The 22,372-nt window shown below is 39.0% G+C and overlaps 1 protein-coding gene across 1 annotated transcript in view; it reads right to left on the reverse strand.

Annotated features, from left to right (window-relative positions):
* SPARCL1 (SPARC like 1) overlaps positions 1-22,372 on the reverse strand; it is a 47,252-nt gene that overhangs the window by 12,975 nt on the left and 11,905 nt on the right. The window contains exons 2-6 of the mRNA XM_059375635.1: positions 7,308-7,372; positions 4,090-4,263; positions 2,703-3,701; positions 1,118-1,190; positions 230-348 (exon numbers count right to left, since the gene is read on the reverse strand). Of these exons, the coding sequence (XP_059231618.1) occupies positions 230-348; positions 1,118-1,190; positions 2,703-3,701; positions 4,090-4,263; positions 7,308-7,361 (1,419 nt within the window). The 5' untranslated portion in view covers positions 7,362-7,372. The remainder of the gene's footprint in view (positions 1-229; positions 349-1,117; positions 1,191-2,702; positions 3,702-4,089; positions 4,264-7,307; positions 7,373-22,372) is intronic.

Here is a 22,372-nt window from a genome sequence, read left to right on the forward strand (position 1 = left end):
AAATGAGTTCTAAAGATCAATGCCAATATTACCTTTTTAGGGCACTGTAGAAACTCCTTGTTTTTGCTGGTTTTTGTTCCTGTTCAACATTATTTCAAGTATTAGATGATAACCAGGACATCTGCCTTTTTTTTTTTTTTTTTTTTTTTGCCAAATATTTCAATTGCAAACCACTTTCATTCAAATCGCTATTTGGGACCCTTTAGGAATCCTTTTGTAGAATACTTACCTGATCAAGGAGTTTTGTAGGAGGACAAGTCACTGAATCTTGGCAAACACAGTGGGGTTTTCCCTGTTGGTCAGCCTTACAGATATGTCCTCTTTTACACTGGAAGTTCATGCAAGAATCTAACAGAAAATTTTGGACAAGAAGCATGAGCAAAGCTGAACTGAGTATGCAATCTCAAATTCATCCAGATGATTAGCTCTGTTTGCATTAAGAAGAAAAAATTTGGGAAAATATTAGAAACCATTTTAATGGACACGTTAATGTCAAGATAGGGCCCTCTGGGATTAGAGTGTTTTACACAATAGTTAAGATTTTTTGTGCAGTTTGAATTGGGAATTTAAAAACAACAATAACAACCACAAAACCAACCAAACAAAAATTAAAAAGAACAAACAGCTCTTCTTGGCCTGCCTACAATGGCCAATGTCTGGAGTCTATAATTCAAGGCTGTCCAAGTTGGTCAGAAGTTAAGTAAGTCACGAAATTTTTATCATGTTGAAATTAAAAATGTTTGCATTTGGGGTATGCAATTGGGAATTAGGTCTGAATTAAATAAGGTGTCTAAATTCACTAATAAATTATGGATTTGAGATTAAATAAGGTAGAATTCATCCTTCTCAGAAGCAAAAGGATTTTGGAAAAAAGAAGAATCTAGCTTTCATACTAGTATTACAATAAGACTTCCAGTTTGTAAACACATTTGCCCATAGTTATATATCAGATGTGTGCAAGCGAATGTCAACAACTTAGGAGAACATTTCCTTGGGGAGGATTTGGGAGAGGAGATTTCTGTGAAGCAGTGACAAATGAAGGAATGGGGACAGCTTAAGTAACCATTCCATTTTTTCCTTGATACTGCCACAAGCCACCTGCTTAGCCCGTACTCACCCCTACCATGCACCATTCTGTTGTCTTCATACGAACTTTCATCTTCTTTCGGTGAGCTCTCTGCTTTCTTGGCCTTTATAATAACAAGAGCAGAAACTGAAGTCTATTTAGGGGAAAGCCATTATAATTTGTATTCCAACTGCATTCCTTCAGAAAGCTTTTTATACCCAAATCATTTCAGATCTCAAAAAGGTACCAGCTGTAATTGTGAAAATAGCAACACTTTGAGAACAGGAGCCATTAGTGTCTTCAACTGGATTCAGTGCTATATCTCTGGGGATTACTCAATCAAAGTTGGAACTAACATCTGGAGCAAAGTTGGAACCTTCCCATTGGATTTGGGAAAACAGTGGAAATATAGTATTATCGTGTGATTCCATAGTTAAGACACATTTACATCAGTAATCCCTATGAAGCTGTTGATAAAGTTTTCTCATCAGATTTCCTTTTTTTATTTTTTCGAGATTTACTTTTTTATTTTAAAGAGGGAGAGAGTAAGTGTGGGGAGGAGGAGCAGAGGGAGAGGGAGAGAGAAACTCAAGCATGTTCCCTGCTAAGCGTGGAGCCCTACATGGGGCCCAATCTCACAATCTTGAGGTCAGGACCTGAATTGAAACCAAGAGTGGGATGCTTAACCAACGGAGACACCCAGGGGCCCCAGGTTTCTGAGGGGTAATAAAACTCTTACCGTAAAATGGCAGCAGATGTTTCAGAAAGCAAGGTTACTGTTGACTTTGGCCACCAAAAGCTATGTCAAGTCCTACTGGGTGGTTGCTAGTGTTTTGCATGAAAGCTCCGAATGATTAAAACCCAATAACAATATGCTTCTCCCCAACTCCCACGCTGTTGCGGTTTTCTGATGATCATTTTGGTGTGTGTTTGCTTAATAAAGTTATAGCTGAAGTCTTTATTCTTAATCCTTATAGTTAAATCAACAGACATTCCTGGATCTCTTACTATGTTAGAGGCATTTTGCTAGACATTGGTGATTCAACTTGAATATTACATTGCATCTACTCTCAAGACATTGGAGCAATAGTTGTCAGTGTCTCCCAACCCTCAGATCTGTCAGAGTTTGTCATTCTAGTTCACTCCAGCCACTTTCAATTGCCTGTTTCTGTACCTCTGTGCCCAAAATATCATGGCAATCTATCTGGCCTGCTCAAAGGAGAAACCAAAACTGCTGGGGAATTAATACCTCTCCTAGCAATTCTCAGTCTTTTTAAAGCCCTAGCTCCCTCGCTCTCCAGATGGGGTAATTCAGAGGAATGTGCTTTATGTGGCTTTAATTATGTACCTTTGATTAGCTTCCTTTCCTCCCCTGTATCATGTTCCACTCCTCTTTGTTCCCTGAACTTGTCAAACTATACTAAAATCAGGATCTTCTTCTAGGGGAACCCAAACAAAACAGGCACTTTCAGCCTACTGATGGAGATACAGAGGGAAATAAAAAATTTTGATGTATTTTCATAATGTGCTGATAGAGATAGGCATAGGAGACTGTGAGAGCACAGAGAAATGTCATGGCTATGTCTTGTTAAAGCTAACTGCTCTATCGGAAAAGCATTATTATAAAGAGTCTCACCTCTTGGTATTCTCCAGGCTCACTGGCATCTACGTTCCCATTCTCATGTGCTCTCTCTCTTTCTTTTTCTTCTTCATATTTGAGGTTATAGGCAATGGATTGAGATCTTTCAGCCTCTATGAAGGTCTCACTTGGGATGAATTCGTAGTCATCACTTGCATCGTGTCTGGGGTCATCATCAGCATCAGCATTAGCTCCGTGATTTGTGGGCATGATGTTACCAGCTTCGGTAGGCTCCACGGGCAGAGCTTCAGAAACAGACTTCTTATCTATCTCCTCCTGGTTGCTGATAACATCAGGTTTTTCTTCTTGGCTCTGCCATTCAGCATCTTGATTGTGCTTGTTAATTTTTGATGCAGTTTCATCTTCCATTTCTGCATTGGAACTATCCTCTTCTTGTTCTTGGTTACCCTGATCAAATTCATCTTTCTGCATCTTGCTTACTTGAGTTGGCTGACTGGACTCTTCCAAAACATCATCAGATTGGGTACTGTCTTCTTCCTCCTTGCTGTTAGACTGCTCCTTGGGAAGTTCTCTCCCCCTTTCTTGGTTATCATTGTGGGTACCAACTTCTCCAGGTTCTTCTTCCCCTTCCTCTTCTCCATTGGGAATATTTGGATCCTGCTCTTGGTTTCCTTGATCACTTACATCTTGGCTATCTTTGTTGCTCCTATTCAGCTGAGGATGTAAATCATTTATTGGTTGTTCCTGTTCTTTTTCTGTTTTTGTAATGCTTTCTTGTTGGTTAGGATCTATAGTGGAACTAATATTAGGAGCAAGGGAATCAATGTTCTCTGGTACTTTTTTCTTTTGAGGCTCACCCCCATCTTCTTGTAGGTCCAATGTACCTTCAGATGGTATATACTCCAAATTCTCACTTAAGTCACTTTCACTTTCCTCTTCATCCTGTAATCTGAGCTCTGGGCTGTAACTCTGGTCCTGATCTGCTGACTGGTCATAATTTTCCTCCTTTGACTTTAGTTCTGAAGATTTTTCAGCCTTAAAAGAAAAGAAGTTTACTCTTGAAACAAATGATAATGGAATATCTATATTTTATTTATAATTCATAAGTCAACACTTGATATTATTACTTTTTATCATCACATAATATCAAGTAAACTCATATATGATGTTCTACACATTCTATAGTTAAAAGTTTAACCTGAATTCAAATTTTGTGATATGACATGATTATATAGCACCTTGGCCGAAGGTGTAAAACTTACCCTCACAGTTCTTCTGGTGATTGGAAACAGTTGATGTGATCACTGTCTTTTAAAAATTAAACTGAGATGAGTGAGAATGAGATAATATCCTTGACTACGCTTTGAAATTGAGACCTTTGGAAAATTTTAAAATTGTAACAGTGTAACCATGTTACTTTTACCTTATGGTTTGGATGATCTACAGACCCTGCAATTTCCTTTTCATTTTCTGCATCTTCAACCCTTAACATGGGAATTGCAGTGTTGTTAGGTGTTGTTAGTATTTCAGCCTGTTGGATGGAACTCAAGGAATCAGCAGTTGGTTTGGTATGATCAGACAGGAACCTTGCATTTGTCTGAAAAAATTAGAAATTAGCTCATGTTATTCATGTCTAGATGTTAACATTTGAAATTTCCAGTTACTCTTTTATTGTCATCATTATTAGTAGTAATATGCTTCATACATAATATCACTTAAAAGATATTCTCGGGGCACCTGGGTGGCTCAGTGGGTTAAGCCTCTGCCTTAGGCTCAGGTCATGATCCCAGGGTCCTGGGATAGAGTCCCGAATTGGGCTCTGTGCTCAGCGGGGAGCCTGTTCCTCCTCTCTATCTCTGCCTGCCTCTCTGCCTACTTGTGATCTCTTTCTATCAAATAAATAAATAAAATATTTAAAAAAAGAGACTCTCTAGAATTTTTAAGAATATAAGCAAATGTCCATATTATAATGTTAAATGAATCACAAACATATTTAAGAAAATGTTATATATGCAGAGACTAGGTGAAAATGGAGCAAAAATTATTTCAATAATAGTCATCTTTGAGTTTTGGAAGTATTTTCTGTGCTTTTCAAACTTTTAAAAAATATAATATTCATACTTTATAATTTTGAGAACTGTTGTTTAGCAGAAAGTCCAAGTGAAATTAAATTAACCAAAGGATATAACACTACATTTCCTTAAGTTAACTTTTAAGTAACTGCTGCTAATTAGCAGAAAAGATATAAACTTTTTATTCAATGTTTATTTTCTTAACACTATCAGCCTTATATCCAACAAGAAATCTTACAATAAAAAACAACTTAATGTGGAACTAATTCAAAGGTTGTGTGAAACAGTACACTTCATTCTAGTCAAGAAGAGTATTATTTCAACTAGAGGGATGGCTCTATTTCTAGCAAGACTAAAGGCGTAGATGAAGAGCGGGCAGTGATACAATGGAGATGTTTAACAATGGATTTAGAAGAGATCTCCCTTCAACTCTTGACTCTGTTATTAAGAATCTGTCACTTGACAAACTGTAAATCCCTACCCTGTCATCTATCAAGGTGAAATAAGCAGAAATATCAAGATAAGTTTACACATATATAAAAGTCTGGAAATTGTAAAAAACTACCCAAGTGAAAAAAAATGACTGTTGTTAGCAGTGGTATGATACAGTGCTAACACTGTGAACTGTCTGATACTGTTAAGCAAGCATTCACCACAAATCTTTATCGGAGAGATACTACGGATGCTCAGATGTCAGGCAGACCTAGGTGTAAGTACAGAACTCAGATTCTATTTGCACTGACTTGTCTTTATGATTACATTCTGTTGTACCGATTATATAAGGAAAGACATGGCATACAAGATTCATTTTAGGTGCTGTTTGCTCTCTTGCTTCTTATCACCTTCTCAACTAAAAGGAGTAATGATATTTGAAAAAGTTTCCAAAGAAGCCATTTATAAGAGAGAAAGGAGAAAGAATGGTGGCCAGTCTGGCAGATTGCCAGCAGAGACATCATGGAAGGCAATGGAAGGAGGAGATTTTAGCTTATTAGTGGGGAACCGCGCCCCCTCTCTGCACCCTTCGTCCTCTGCTCTGCCTCCGTAAGCTGGAAGAAATGCACAAAAAGCACGGCAGTTTTTCTTCTTTCAGAAATTTTCTGAAATCAAATTCTATTTTATTATTATTCCCACAGCAATAACAACATAACATCTGGAACTTTGTGTGGAATCTCCTAACCACACAGAATCGACTTACTTCTATAGAATTCAGCCAGGTGAGGAAAATGATACAAGATTTTTAATGGGTAAACCGTATGAGAAGATACTTAGCTTTTTTAGCATCTGACTGGATCTGCACAAGGAACTGTCCTAAAGAAAAAACATCTAAAATATGTCTGCATGTAGATGTGTTATTCAAACATTTGGTTGAGAGACACTTTTGATGTCTGTTTACATAGTGGCAACAGCTGCAAGGGCAAAACACATTTTTAGGAGAAAACAATGGGTCTGTGGGAGCTTCTTTCTGTGCTGAACATAATTTATCCCACCTTTGTAATTTCAGAGGACAATGTATAATTTCAGCTGGAGTAGCTCCAGCTACTTAAGCACAAGCCCTAGCAGTGTGGTCATACACTCTGTTTTCTAAGAACTGCCTGGTCTGGGCGGCACGATGTTTGTCTTTGCTGACACATCTGTCAACCAAATGTTAGCCACCAGCTATCCAAAAACCAAGGACAGAAGCCTAGACAGAGTAGAGAATGAGGAAGAGAAGGGATGAGAGAAATCACTTTGTTTCTTTAGAGGAGACTGATTCCTCCCTTTGGTGAAAAAGAAACAAATGGCACAAATCCTTTGGTTTGATTATAGATTAAGTGGGTCATTTGGAAGACACCTAAATGATCATCCAAGCCATGGTTCTGCTAACAACAGCAACAACAAAAACTTTCAGGTAATTTTAAGGGGGCTGACATGGTCTCAAATGATTCTGCTTTGTGTGTATACAATTTATTGCTGTGTGAATGGTGGGGCTAGTGTATCTGATCATGAAGAAAAAAAAATGTTTTAGTTCTATTTTCAACAACCTTCACACCACCCCCCACCTCCAAGGATGAATTAGGAGCTGATTTATGATTACGATTCCATTTCCTGCCCCTAACCCATCGGTTCCTGTTTTATTTCAGACTCAGAATTGATCAGCCAGTATATATTTGAACTCAAAGAAAATGCTGCTGAAGGGTATGGGTACGCACTCCCAAGACTTCTCATACTAATTTCTTGGGCTTCTCATGCTAAGTGATGAATTTTCATAAGACAATTTATTTCTTCCCGTTCTCGTTGGCATTTATGCCCTGGCATATCCCCTTTCTAAAAACTGATAATCGACATTTTCAGCTTTTGATTTATTTTATCTTATGGAATCTGGTAGTTCTGAAAGAAATATTCTTTTAGAAAGTATTTTATCTCAATTTTTCTAGTTGTTTGTTCCCTGCTTGGGAAAAAAATAACATTAAAATTAAAAAGAGAATTTCAAACCACTATATGCACACATTTTCTTTTTAACTGGAGGATGTCAGGAAGAATGAAATGTCAGGAAGAAGAGATGTAACAGCAGAAAAAAAAGGACATTTACCGGGATTGCAGCTGCAGCTCCCAAAATGTATAGGAAAAAAGGCACAGTCTTCATGTTTTCTAGGCCTGTGAACCAAGAAGATAATTAGCAGTGGTGGGTAAAATTTCCTTGTGAAAGATTAAAAGATAATCTCAGCAAATATTGAGCTTGATATTGATCCTTACATTTAAAAGTGATTATTGTCTTTGTGTACACTAACATATCTGGAAAAATGGATTAATGAGTTTTTACCCAATTGTGTCTCTGGGAGAATGACTCCTTGATTTTCCGGCCCAGCTGTGTTTGGCAGAACTTACCTCTCTTTATGCTTGTGTTTCCTTGAATAGAGGCGCTATGCAGATTTGGGTCTTAAGATTTGTGAGTGTTCACAAAGATAAAAGTGACAAGGTGAAATAGTATAGTATGTCAGGTTGGGATAAAGCAACCCGCCTCTTTGGTGGTGAAGAAACACACACATTCAATGCAGAGTTTTAGGAATGAGACATTGTGCTGCCTAAAGCAGTCATCAGTGTTCATCTCATTCAGAGATCTCACACAGGCAGTCTGTGTGGGTGGGGGGGGGGGGGGGGCGCTGCAGATGGGTTTGGTTTGGTAGGCACTGCGTAGTTTAAAACAGCATTTTAAAGTCCAAAGTGTTCATGTAAAAACCCAGATCTGAACAACAACAACAACAAAAAAAACAAAACAAAAACTCCACCCTCCCCCACCCCCCTGCAACTCCCCCCCAGATCTGCAGTTTCTCCTGAACCACTGGGCCTCTTAGCAACCACTGGTCTTCCTGGCAACAGCCAGCTGGATCTGAGCAGAGGCTCTGCTCCAAAAGAAGAGCTGGCATTTGCCCCTGGTCTGTTTCAGTTGTTATTTGCTTTGAATTGGAGTTTGGTTTGTTCTAAATGAACTTTTTCAGCTGAGAGATGAGACAAGAGAAGCTCAAAGAGGCGAAGTAAATTGGCCTCCTGGGGAATTCTCTTAAAAGGAGTGGGTGATATACATTTCCCTGTGGAGTATTTCTAAACCTGGCAATCCAAATCCATCTGGGATTAGGAACAGAGTTTCTAGTCTTTAAAAGATATTCTCTGGGTCTCCTAGAAATAGTAGGTGACTCTTTTAAATTATTTTTGCAATCTTTTATACATAAATGTATCCATAGAGCTTTAAATAATATTTTGAGGTTTATTAAGAATGTAAACAGTTTCTTCTGCTGGTTACCTCAATATTTCAAAACAGATGCTTAAATACACATTTAAAATAAATACATATTTAAAAACATATTAATGTTAAAAATTATTCTATTGATTTAATACTATAATAGCTATCGCTTAACACACATACCATATGCATGCACACAATGTACAAACATACTCTTCTCCTTCCCCATTTCTTTTCCTAAACTAATGACATCACAATTCTTACTTAAATTAAATTCTTACTTAAATCACATTACGAGCCTGATTTGGGGCTCGATCCTAGGACCCTGAGATCATGATCTGAGCGGAACGCAGAGTCTTAACCCACTGAGCCACCCAGGTGCCCTGAAATTACCTCCTCTTTTAATATACTTTCCCATGTATACTTATTCTTCCCCAATTTTCCAACAACATTTAAAAACTCCTTTTAATATGGCAACAATGACAACACTAGAACAACAAGAACAAACCCCTAAGAGAATCCCCAAGGCTTATTTTCCCCTTGGAGTTGTGTCTCCCAGGTGTTGGTTGTCTTGCTCCACATGACTGACGCACCCCAGGCAGCCGGCCTGCTTTCCTCCTGGCGGGCTAGTCACCACCTCCCTGGGAATCCCCTTTCTTTTGCTCTTTTCCTGGGTTTCAGTTCTTGCTTCCAGAGTCCCATATGTTTTTTCTTTTTTTGGTGTTTTCCTTCATTTCATGGAGCATATCCTCCAGAAGCTTCCAAAACTAACAATATATACGGGACAGAAGTTTTGAGACTTTGCACATTAAGAAAACATGAGTATTTTATCCTTCACTTGATACAGAATTTTAGATCAGAACATTGCTTTTCTCAGAATTTTAAAACATATTCCATTTTCTTTTAGTTTCCAGTATTGCTAGTGTAAGGACCTATTTAGCCAGAGCGACTCCATCTTGGTTAAAAGCCATTTTGTTGTTTGTGCAGTAAAACTTAAACTGACCCTGCCCCCCTCCCCCGAGAGAAACTTACTTAGAAGCAAGTCTGGGAAACCAGTAAAATATGGTCAGCTAGTTCCTATAATAGAGCCCAGAATACAAGGACGAGTCGGGCCATGTGGAGACATCCAATCAGTAAGAAACACACACACACTTTTTCCTTAACCACCAAAGAATGTAAACCCTGTCGTTTGGGCACCAACCTTGAGCACCAATTCTGACCAGAGTAATAGGTTAGGTCAAACAGCTACTATAGGGTAAATTGTAATTCAATTGGCCACCTGCGTGTGACCTAACATGACTACAATCTTATTGGCCACCGATGTGTGGCCAGACTTTTGCTCTATAAAAGGTAATCTGTAAGATGGGGAAGGGGTCGCCCTCTTCGGAAGTCAGTCAGTCAATACTTGAGCCTGTAAGCTGGGGGTGGTCCCTCTCTTCAGAGACAGCCCTGGCCGGTCAGTCTGACTTCTAATGCTTAGCATAGAATAGAGCTTTGCCTAACTTTCACCTTGTCTCAGTCTCGTTAGGTTTAATAATGTACCTAACACTAGTAAGAATACCAATGTTGTTTTTTCCCCAGTTTTTTAAAAATAAGAATTTTTTTTTCTTTCTTTATGTAAGCTTTTAAGTTTTTTTCCCCAAGCTTCAATATTTGTTCTTAGTATCCTAAGATATTACAATCTCTGCTTTAGTTTGGATCCTTTAAAAAACAAAACAAAACAAAAAACTATTTTTTTTTTAAAGATTTCATTTATTTATTTGACAGACTGAGATCACAAGTAGGCAGAGACGCAGGCAGGGCTGGGACGGGGCTTGATCCCAGGACCGCAAGATCATGACCTGAGCCAAAGGCAGAGGTTTAACCCACTGAGCCACCCAGGCACCCCCTATTTTTTACTTTTGTAATCTCCACACCTAATGCAGGGCTCAAACTCACCATCTGAGATCAAAAGTTGCATACTAAGTCAGCCAGACACTCCAGTTTGGATCCTTTTTAATTTACTTTAGGCTCTCATTAGGCCTGTTTCATTTGGAAATTCATATATTTCAGTTCTGAAAAATTTAAAATTCATATATTTCAGTTCTGAGAAATTTTATTTATTTATTTGACAGAGGGAGAGATCACAAGTAGGCAGAGAGGCAGGCAGAGAGAGAGGGGGAAGCAGGCTTCCCGCTGAGCAGAGAGCCCCATGTGGGGCTCGATCCCAGGACCCTGAGATCATGACCTGAGCCGAAAGCAGAGGCTTTAACCCACTGAGCCACCCAAGTGCCCCCTGAGAAATTTTCACATGTTAATTCTTTGATAATTTTTATTACTCTATTTGTGTGTGTGTGTGTGTGTGTGTGTGTGTGTGTGTGTGTGTGTGTGTATTTTCTTTCTGGAATTCATAATAGTTAAATGTCAGAATTTTGGGGTTGGTTCTCTAATTTACTTACAATTTTTGCTCCTTTTTCCCATCTTGTTTATATTATTCTGGGAAAGTTCCTCAATTTTATCTTTTCTCTTTACTACTAATTTTTTAAATGTTTTTCTCACACACTTTAAATTTATTTCCCGATGTTCCCCTTTTTAGATGTTATCATCTTTTTTCTTTAGTGTGATATATACTCTTGTTTTTGAAGATATTAATTCAATATTTAAAAAATTTTCTCTGAACCCTGTATTTTCTGTTTCCATATTATCCCTGTTTTTCTGGTTTACTTTGGTCTTTGATTTTTATGTCGAAAGCTTTTCTCGAATGTGCAATGTCTTGGTTGTATGGTAATATTTAGTAGCAAGTCACTAAAAAGCCAATTCGACATTTCACAGGCAGGGCTTGCATTTTGGAGAGCTACCATGGAGGGTCTCAGACAGTAACCTAACACTTTTGATGCGATGCCCTTGATGTCATTGTTAGGTTTTTTTTTTTTTCTTGGGGAGTTCCCCCCACCCCCTCAGGGAAGATCTTCATACTTCCTACCCCATAGGGTGGGGTAAAAGCCTGGTTGCTCCTTGCGGTGGGATGAAGGAGTGAAGGGACTGGAAATCTCTCAGGGCATACACAGACTCTCACTTAGTTCCCAGATTTCTGTGTGGCATCACATCCCACCCTCCATGGTGCCTCTCTAAAGCCCAGGGCCAGAGAATAACCTTCTCTTTCCTGTTTAGGGTGAAATGGAGAGTCCTCTGTCAATTACCAGCATGAGCAAGAACTGGCATCAGTTTATCTGAGAGGCTTTCAACCAATTCCCCTGATTTCAGCTTCTACCCTTGCCTCAACTTCCAAATGACCTGGTACCTCCAATTTTGAAACTTTTTTGAGTTCTGCAGTGGGAACTGGCTTCTTGGTTTATGGCACCCTTCTCTGAACATCCTTAGATTTAAGCTTTCCCTGTTCTTCCAATTGCTTGCTACATTCCAAAAATTTGCCGATATCTTTTATCATGTCACCCTCTCTTTTTTTCTTTGTCATTGTGAGTTTATATTATTATTTTTCCTTTCCTATCATTATACTGGGATTTTAGCAAAGTGCCAATATATGCATATGTTTCATCTGTACTATCTAATGAATAGATGATTTCTATATCTTCATCTGATTTATATCTGTGTTACTACCACTGCTGCTGCTGCTGCTACTAGTATTTCTAGGACAATAGGAATTACTAAGGTCTTTGGTTCTAACTTCATTAGCAAGTAAAATTTTTATTAAAGAAAAGAGGCCTACAGGTGGTAGGACAAACTTCCTTAACATGTTAGAAAAAATAAGAACACACTTTTCACCTATCCTATTATTCCAACTAGGGAATAGTGTGTTGGAAGAATGGAGATTAAAGATTGAGTGTGGGGGAAAACATAAATCACTTGTAACCTTATATCACCTCAAATAAATTAATCTGTTCCATTTTTAATGAGAATAACATGTATGTATTCAGCCTGGAGACTTTAATTTAATTCCCCTAAAGGACCCCTCTGAAAATGACTGTCCATAACTTCAGGAATTCAGAGTACTAACAGAGGAATGTGTGTTCTGTTTATATCCTTAAATAAACATTATTTAGAACTAGTAATGATGTATAATAAATACTGGAAGTTTATATTATCAAAGTGCTCTGGGTTTACCAAACAGATCTACAAATGGGAGAGTATCTTCTTCAACCTTTGCAATAACCTCGTGATGTGGGAGATGACGAACGGGGTTAGAAAGGCTATGACAGGACATGCTGGAGGCCAGAGAGCTGTTAAGAGAGAAAACTGGAACCCAGCTTTCCTGGCTCCTGGGCTGGTGCTTTCCCAGCTCCTTTGCAAATCAAGATCTCCATTTACCTCTTATACAAAGATGCATGGAAGGAGGAAAAAAAAAAAAAACCCTAAGCCAGTATGGGAACAAGTTGAGAACTCACTTTAAACTTTTAAATAAAGAGCTCCGATATCGTAAGGTTCAACATTTTGCATACACAGCAAATATATTTTTCTATGTTGAGGAAAAAGTCTAATCATAGAATGTTGGTTGGGTTATTTGATATCAAAAATCCCTTTCAATAATGCTTTTTATTGTCTAAACAAGGCAAAACATAGAAATTCAATTTCCTTTGGATGAAGTACATGTTTAAATGAAAATATGCAGCAACACCCCACACCCCAGATTCTAACACTTCAGGGATATTGAAAAAATACCTTGGAATGAAAAAAGCATGTAACTGTCAGGAGAACTGAATTCTAGTTCCAACACTGTCCTTCCCTGGCCAAGAGACTTTGGGTAACTCACTTACCCTTTCCTAGATACAGTTTTCTTAAGTGATGAATAATGAAGCAGGTGACCTTGATGATCCTTCAGCTCTGATATTTAAAACAAGACAATTCTATGACTCTCATGAACCATAAACTGCTGTTATCTCTTTTCCTTAAACTACTAATACCACTGAAAATATATTGTATGATTTTATAGTATCAAAATAAAACATTTTATATTGTGGTATTTAATGCTTCAAGCACATAAGTGGTATCTATTTCCCATTTTTATTATTGATGGTAATTTAAAATATTTTATGCTCTTAGTGAATGCTAATGTGAAAAGTCATTGAAAAATGCAGTTTCCTTCCCCTATATTCAAAATTTAACATTCATTCATTCATTTAGCCAGTATTTATTAGATTTATGGAACTACAGTCATTTATAATTTAGATCAGCATATTACTATTTCTACTAGCAGTAGGAAATGGTAAAAATACAAAATAGTATAATTTAATGCCGGCTTTATCTTGGCACTATGAACATTTCTGGGTGGGTGATTCTTTGTAGTTAGGTAGAATGTTTAGCATTCTTCTGCGTGTAGGATGTTTAGCAGCAACTGTGAGACCTCTACCCATTAGATTTCATAGTAAGTCCCTCATCCCCCACCAGTTATGACACCAAAAATGTCTCCAGATGTTGCCAGATATCCCCTGGAGGATAAAATTGCCCTTATGGAGAACTACCAGTTTAGTACAAGGAGAATGGTGCTTTGGGGTTAGAAAGATGTGTATTTGAATTTGGTCCCGCAGCTGCCGTCTATGTCATCTTTAGCAAATTATTTAACCCTCTGAGCCTCAGAGTCCCTATCTAGAGTGGGGATAACATGTGTGGTGGTTAATTTTAGGTGACAGGTCTAGGGATAAGCACAGAGTTCGGGGCTAAAGATAGTTTTGACTGCTATTAGCATGAGAAGCTATATAGTGAGTAGGGCAGAGAGCAGGAGCTACAACCCTGGTGAATGAAGACCATTTAGTGCCATTAGAGGATCAGAAAAGCTAAAGATACAAAGGATCAGAGAAAAGAGTCACGTAAGAAAGTGTTACATGTTACAGAAAGGTCAGAGTAAACGAGGCCAGTGAATTACCCACTGCCTTTGGAAGTACAGAGGTTATTGGAGAATTGAAGGAGAGTAGATTGGATGAAATGGTGTTGGTGTGGGCCCATCTGCAGTGACTGGGGAGTAGAGGAAGGAATGAAGACAGCGAGAGTCGACCGCTCACTTAAGGTAGTTGACTATGAGAGGAATGGAAGGTGGTAGCTAAACGGGAATGTGTGGTCACTGGAAATTTTTATTTGTATTAAAATGTGGTCATTAAAGTATCTTCTGTGCTGAAGGGAAAGCGTAACTAATGAATGAGAAGATAAAGAGGGAGGAGATGTGATAAACAATGATAACCCTAGTGAACTACAACTTTTGGGCCTTATTCCCTGTGACTTTGGCCTTGGTCTTATGACTTGTTTTGGCTAATGGGACAATATCAGGCATGATGCCAGCAGAAGCTTAGTAGGCACTTACATACTGGGATTTGTCTTCCTATGAAAGCCATTCACCATGTTGTAAGAAAATTTGGACTAGAGACTAGCTGGGACCTCTGAATCAGGTGTGATTTTGTCACAGTCACTGATTTCTTTATCTACAAAACAGAAAAAAATATAGTACCTCTCCTATTTATCTTCTAGGGTTGTTTTGAGACTCAAATGTGATCATATAGTCATTTGGTGATTTCACCTGTACAAATGAAATGAAGGATATTATTTTTTGAAACATTCATAAAGCAACAATGGCTTAATAAGTCCAATCAGTGGCCACATAGAAGTCTGGGAAATGAAAGACGATCTTGGATGGTTCAGCTTCAGTTGAGCTCCCAGCTTGTTGGAGCCACGTGAATGACTTTAGACAAAAATCACCAGAAGAATTACCCAGGTGAGTCCTGTTCAAATTGCAGAATCTAGTGCAAATAAGGGGATTGGTTTTAAGCCATTTAATTTTGGGGTGGATTGTTATGCATCACTGTTATGCAACTACCCCAAATTTGGGGTAGATTTCAGTTATGCATAGATAACTGAAATAGGCGGAAAACAGAGAAGTTGCCTGAGTCATTGTGAAGGCAACATTGCATGCACAGTGTTTAAAGACAAAGGCTCTTGTTCAGGGCTCTACTACTTAATTTGCACAATCTTGGATAAAATATTTAACTTTTTGATGCTCATTGTTTATCTGTACAATGATGATGAAGATGAAGGAAGATGATAGAATTTGTTAAATATTTGCAGGTCTATTATTGAAGCACAGGTGTTAGGTTTAACTCTGAAGAGAAGAGGAATTCTTTGTTCTTTCAGACAAAAGGAAAGAAAGCTTAACAATAAGGATATGTTGAGGCAAGGCCCCAGGAATTCATTAAGTTGCACTTAGCTATACCTCTTTTTACATTTATATAACATTTCACAGTTATAAAAAACTTTCTTGTATATGGTCTCATTTGATCCAATAAGGAAAGGAGGTAGACAACATTTGACTATAAAGAGATGGAAGCCTGAAGAATCTAAATTACTTGGCTAAATGCGCAAGTCTAAGAAGTGAGCAAGGATTAGAATGCAGTACTTTGGACTCAGAATCCAACATTCTCCCATGGTTTCAGAACAAATCAGAGATTCTGGCTTTGTCAAGTCTAGCTGTCTGTCTGGCTCTGTCAAGTACTAAATATTACTCTGAGCAAATTACTTCGTCTCTCCAAACTTCATGTACAGAATGCAAATAACAATTCCTTGCATTGTCAGAGGGAGCCGCTGAGGTGGAGAAGCTCTTTGCGAACTCTGAAGTAACATATACATGTGACTGATTGTTATTTCCATCATTCTGCCTGGTGCATCTCATCAATATTACCGTCGTAGTCATTTATGTCTTGTATTAGTTGTGTTATAAAGAAAATGAATCTTTAATGTTCCTTTCCTTTTTCCCCTCCATCCTACCAGGTCTTCTTCTCCTTGGTGATCTCAAGCTTCCTGGGTGTCTTGGTTTTGGAACATTTCTACTTTCAGTTCACTCTTTAAAAATAAACTCAAATAGACATGTCCTCTCTTCCACACAATTAAATTCTAGTTTTCTACATGCATCTAATCCATACTTAGGAGATAAGGATATTCCTGAATTAATGTCTCTCTGGTCTCAGGTAAGAGGTATTTTCTCATTGTTCTTAGCCCAAAGGAGCTACTACAATGCTGAGAATCTTGGCATAGCTGTGGGAAGACGTACTAAGACATGAAATAAGTACAGGGTTTGTCACATGACCTACGGTGACTAGTCGTGCAGGCTTTTGGAGAGTCAACCCAATATTTCTTATATGGTCCCTGATTATTTACTGTGTCTAGAATGGAACTATTTTTTAGTTCCATTTTTTAGTTCTCGTGTTTATTTTCATCCTGAAATAAAAGAAAATTTAAAGACAGAATATGACTGTGTCATTTAGAATGACCCAAGTGGGAAACCACCTCAAAGTTTCACTTATAAAGCAGATGACTGTGTTATACTTTTAAAGACTAGACTTTGTGGAACAATCTAGTGTTCAGAATGTAGAAGGCCTTGAGTTCTTGTGCTTGTGTTCCATTTTGTCCTTCAGACCAGTCACTGGACATTTTTCCTTACTGAGCTAATTGTATTTGCCACACACTGATCAAAATAATTTCACAGCCTTTGGCTTATTTTAAGAACTGAACAAATGTGCTGATTTGTATAAAGAAGACAGAGCAGAGAACTTTCCTGGGAAATGAGAGATATTTTGAAAACTGTCATACTGAAGATGACAGGGAGGCTTAATTAGCTGATGCTTGCAAAGTACTTTGAAAATGAAACCATGATGTCCTTGCTAAGCATGACGAATACCATTTAATCTTGGATCAGTAAAAAGTCATATATTTTGAGACATTCAGATTTGGTGTGTGTGCTCTACGAAATGCAAATTGTTTTTTGTAAAAAGAACAAATACAACTCTCGGTGAAAAATGCAGAAATAAGACAAATTTTTGAATACAAAGTTATTAGTCTAGGGACTTCAATATGGAGAGTTGATGTGAAATTAGATAATGTTATTTTGCCCAAATTTGTGTGTCTATTTAGAGGCATCGGCATAGCTGAGAGAACACTTGGTACTGAGTTAGAAGATCTGAGTTCCAGAACTGAGCTTCCTTTGCCAGCCAAGAGACTTTTTGTCAAGTCACTGATTTATCTACAAAACAGAAAAAAAATATAGTACCTCTCCTATTTATCTTCTAGGGTTGTTTTGAGACTCAAATGTGATCATATAGTCATTTGGTGATTTCACCTGTACAAATGAAATGAAGGATATCATTTCTTTGAAACATTCATAAAGCAAAAATGGCTTAATAAGTCCAATCAATACTTTGCAGAGACTTTAATTCATCCCTTTTGAGTTCTTTCCTTTGCACCACTCTTTCTTTTTGTGAGCCTAGAGAGGTTAGGGATGAGAGATGATGGAGAACTTTGAGGAGAATCTTTTCCTTCTGTTAGAAACAGAGTGTCTCATTATCAAACTTTCTGGAATTTTAAAAGATGACAGCTAGACTGAATTTTATAGGCGTGGCCTTTCGGGAGAAACCTAGGATTTGAAATTTCAAATGCCTGAAATTCTTCTACTGGACAGCCCATGTTGCATCAAAACAAACATCTAGATGAAACATTTGGTATGACAGAAACAGGTCTCCCTTTTAAGAACCAAACATCCACGAATGTCAACTCTATTCTAACTTGCATAGGTAGCTGTCTTGAGACAACTTCTAACATTTCTTATTTCACACACATAAACATTACAGGACGGTAAAGATAGCGGTCAGTTGTCTGCTGTCCCTCCTATTGAGAGGTCTAATTCTCTGCCACTTGAATCGGATTGGCTTTAGTTACTTCACCAAAGGACTGAGGTAGCAGTGATGTTCTAGGACTCTGGAGTTTAGCTCATAAGAAGCTTTGGAATTTTGACTTATTAACCTAAGTATAGCTTTATTGAAAATGTAGGTTTTTATCATTAACTGTTATACATAATAGGTAATATAATGTCCTGTATTTTTTGAGATTTTACTATATGCCAGCTACTATGCTAAGCACTTCACCTGTGAGCCGTCTGTTATTCCTGTCACTTCACCTCCACTTCATAAAGAGTACCCATCCAGTGAGAGCTTCTGGAGTTCTGTGCCACTGTGCCCAGTCGTGAATGACAAACATGCAAGATTTCAAAAGGAATTGTTTCTCAGGGACATTTTCAAAGATTTCTCTCTCTCTCTCTCCAGCTTGGAAGAAATTAGTACATTCTTCCTCTTCTACAACAAATAATTAAAGGATTACTTTAATTATATTTAGAGGATCCCACAGGCTTATCTTAGGCAAGACTGTGCGACAACTATGTTTCCGCACCTCTTCATCATTCCTCCCGGAGCTCCTCATCTGATCGTACCACTTGCCACTCACTAATCTCACTGGGTCTCATTTCACAACTATACATGATGGACCCATGAAGGCAGTGCTCTGTTCTTGCCCTCAGGCATTTGCCAGCCTTTCTGAAAGTTTCTACCATGGCCTATGTTAAAAATGATTCCAGGGGCGCCTGGGTGGCTCAGTGGGTTAAAGCCTCTGCCTTTGGCTCAGGTCATGATCCCAGAATCCTGGGATCAAGCCCCGCATCGGGCTCTCTGATCAGCGGGGAGCCTGCTTCTCCCTCTCCCTCTGCCTGCCTCTCTGCCTACATGTGATCTCTCTGTCAAATAAATAAAATCTTAAAAAAAAAAAAATTCCAATGAGCTAAGAGAGCATGAAGGCCTAAGCAAACATGGTATCTTTATTTATTTATTTATTTTTAAAAAACAGATTTTATTTTTAGGTTACCCCCGCACTCAGTGTGGGGCTCTAACTCACAACACTGAGATCAAGAGTCACATGCTCCATTGCGTGAGCTAGCCAGGCACCCTGCAAACATGGTGTCTTAAAACCAGTTACAGGTTTTCACTGACATATAGACAAGGTCAATTCTTCTGACTTTTGCAAAATTCGGGCTGTGATACCACCGGCTCCTATCATATTACATAGATGATTCTGTTACTGAAGTTGAATCAAGCATAGTAAAAATGCTTTGCTTTGGGAGCTATTTGAGAGTGGTGTACTGTGAAAAATTATTTTGGCCATATTTATTTTTATTTGCTGAATCATATCACGATATCTGGCCTCTTACTTCCTTGTTTCTTTGTGCATGCAGGGTTTTCTCATATTTACATTTATTTTTTCCTCCCTCCATTTTTCACATATATTTAAGCTTAAGCTTTAAAGTTCCCCACTTGAATGTGCTCCTTACAAAGCCTTGTACCTAATTTTGATTTTCCTATTTTAAAAAAGAAGACCTGGGACGCCTGGGTGGCTCAGTTGGTTGGACGATTGCCTTCGGCTCAGGTCATGATCCCGGTGTCCTGGGATCGAGTCCTGCATCAGGCTCCCAGCTCCATGGGGAGTCTGCTTCACTCTCTGACCTTCTCCTCGCTCATGCTCTCTCTGTCTCTCTCTCAAATAAATAAAATCTTAAAAAAAAAAAGAAGACCCAATACATACAGTAAACTTCTGGTTCACAAATTCTGAATCTACTCCTGAGTATGGCACCCCTGAAGGCCTGTGGCAGGACTTAATAATACCTGAATGATTTGCTCCATGTTGTTACTGGCATGACAATTCACCTTCGAAGCCTAGCCCATGATATGATCAGATATATTACTCCTATTCTTTCTTTGCCTTTAGCTCTTTTCTCTACAACCCACCCCCAAACTCCAGCCCCATTTATTTCATTCCCTACTTTCCTGGAATTTCTTTCCCCTGAATGTCAGGTTCTTAGCTTTCTGCTCTATTCTTATTTGACTTTCCCTTATTAGTTAAACTCAACAAGGACAATAGAAAACCTCTTTGGATTCAATGGAAATTGTCTCTCTTTTGTTAACAGAGTAAATTGGTTGTTAAGCTCTGCTAGCTGGGAGAGGAATTTCAAGTGCTTTCAGCTCTGTGAATGCACCAAGAACTATTCACTGGGGTAGTTCTCTTCCAGGATTAAGAAAAACAGCAAATCATACCTAAGAACAGTTCCAAGTAGCCTCATTCTCATGGTGTTGGGATCTGCTGGGGAACAATGGTGGACTTTGATGTGTTTGTGAGAACCAGTAATGAAGGGACTCACTCCAAGCAGAAGTCCCTCCAGGATTCAGCACATGGTTGAAGTCTCTCATGTGCCTTGGTGAGGGCCAACACATTAAACAGGGAGAACAATGGCTTTTCCCAATGGTGTACCGCTACACACTGCCTTCTCTGAAAGAAGCAGATACAACAGCCTTAATGAATCTTATGGCTGAGGTTTGAGAAGTTCTTTGAAAATAGGATGAAAAGCCTGGGCATATTCATGCCTTCCAAAGGGAAGCTCCAGAAGATTCATTCTAGCAAGGAGAGGACACAGCTGGTCTACAGCTGTTAATTCTACCTCTCCCATACCGGGAAAAGATTTTCCCTCGACTGAGTATCTAGAAACCTTCCATCTGCTCCTCCAGATCCACTCTACATTCACTCTCCAAGCCTTCTCCAACCTGAGCTTTCCCGGAGCCTGTGTGAATTACATCTTCAGGTTCTCTTGCCTGATGGTTTCTGTTGGGTTCAGCAGGTGGGGTGCACTGCAGGAGAAATGTGAGGGAAGGAGGAGTGCATTTTCTCTGCTCCCTCTCGTGACTATGTCCCTCTCTTGAAGGTCACAGCTCCCCTCAATGACCCTCTCTATGCAGCATTTTCTGTCTGAGTTTAGAAAATGCTCCCTCCCCTGGTATGCACAAACTTAGTTCTTATTTGCCTGTTCTCAGAACCCCTGTGGCTTCTCTATACCCTGCTCACACTGATGAGGGAACAGAAGGCCCATTGAGGACAAAGCAAAAGCTGACACCCTCCAACCTTCCCCCATCCTCACTCCTGGGTGGGACATCTGGGACATTCTTTTTTTTTTAAGATTTTATTTATTTATTTGACAGACAGAGATCACAAGTAGGCAGAGAGGCAGGCTGAAAGAGAGAGAGGAAGAAGCAGGCTCCCTGCCGAGCAGAGAGCCCGATGTGGGACTCGATTCCAGGACCCTGGGATCATGACCTGAGCTGAAGGCAGCGGCTTAACCCACTGAGCCACCCAGGCGCCCACATCTGGGACATTCTTTAGGAATCTCGCCACCCATCATAATGTTAATACCTTGCTAGAGGGCAAAATGACCTTGGCAATGGCAAGGCCTCTGGTATCCGGTATCTGGTAGGTCTTCTTTAGCATATGAAAGTTCTGTTGAAATATCCCTTTTCCTTACATCCCCCAGCCCCATGATACAAACTTGCCACCCCTCATAACCCCGGGGCAGCAGCTCTTCCTGCCCACGGATCCTGTCCCTGAGCTTTAATAAACCACCATTTTGCACCAAAGATGTCTCAAGAATTCTTTCTTGGTCATCGGCTCTAGACCTCACCCCACCGAACTTCACGTATATTCTAGAACTTCATCAACACCTGATAAATAGTCCCTTAATACATTCTCTCAAATCCCCAAATTCAGTTTTTCTGCCTGGATCTATCATGTCCTTGCTGGAACCTTGACCAAACAACACTTGATTCAAAATTTAGGATTCACAGGTTTGAATATTTTCAGATCCTCTGCCCATGAAGCTGCCTCCTGCTTCCCCGTGCTGCCCTGTTTCAAGTCTGTCTAGTAGTTGCTGTGCGGACCCACTTGGAACCCTTGAGCTGGTATGAAGATTATTTTAAGCTGAGGGCATTTGAGATTCAACAGATGCAGAAAGAAGCCTTCTTGGAACTTCCTTTATCTGAATAAAAGCAGAACCTTCCGAGAAATGAGAAATGCCATAAATTCCCTCTTCAGGGTAGCTTCTACTCCTGGGAGAGAGACCAAGAGTAAACCTACCATAAATTCCTCTCCAGGAGAGTTTTATGGTTCTGAAGAAGAAAAACCACTTACATAATAAAACATTTTCACAAACTCTCTTATCTCCAGTTTGTTCTACAAACCCATTTGTCTTTCCTAAAGAATCTTTTGTCCTTTCATAGAAGCTGTTTCTTCCCCCACTCATT

This window comes from Mustela nigripes, chromosome 1 (genome assembly GCF_022355385.1).
Source record: "Mustela nigripes isolate SB6536 chromosome 1, MUSNIG.SB6536, whole genome shotgun sequence".
In the NCBI taxonomy this organism is placed as follows: Eukaryota; Metazoa; Chordata; class Mammalia; order Carnivora; family Mustelidae; genus Mustela; species Mustela nigripes.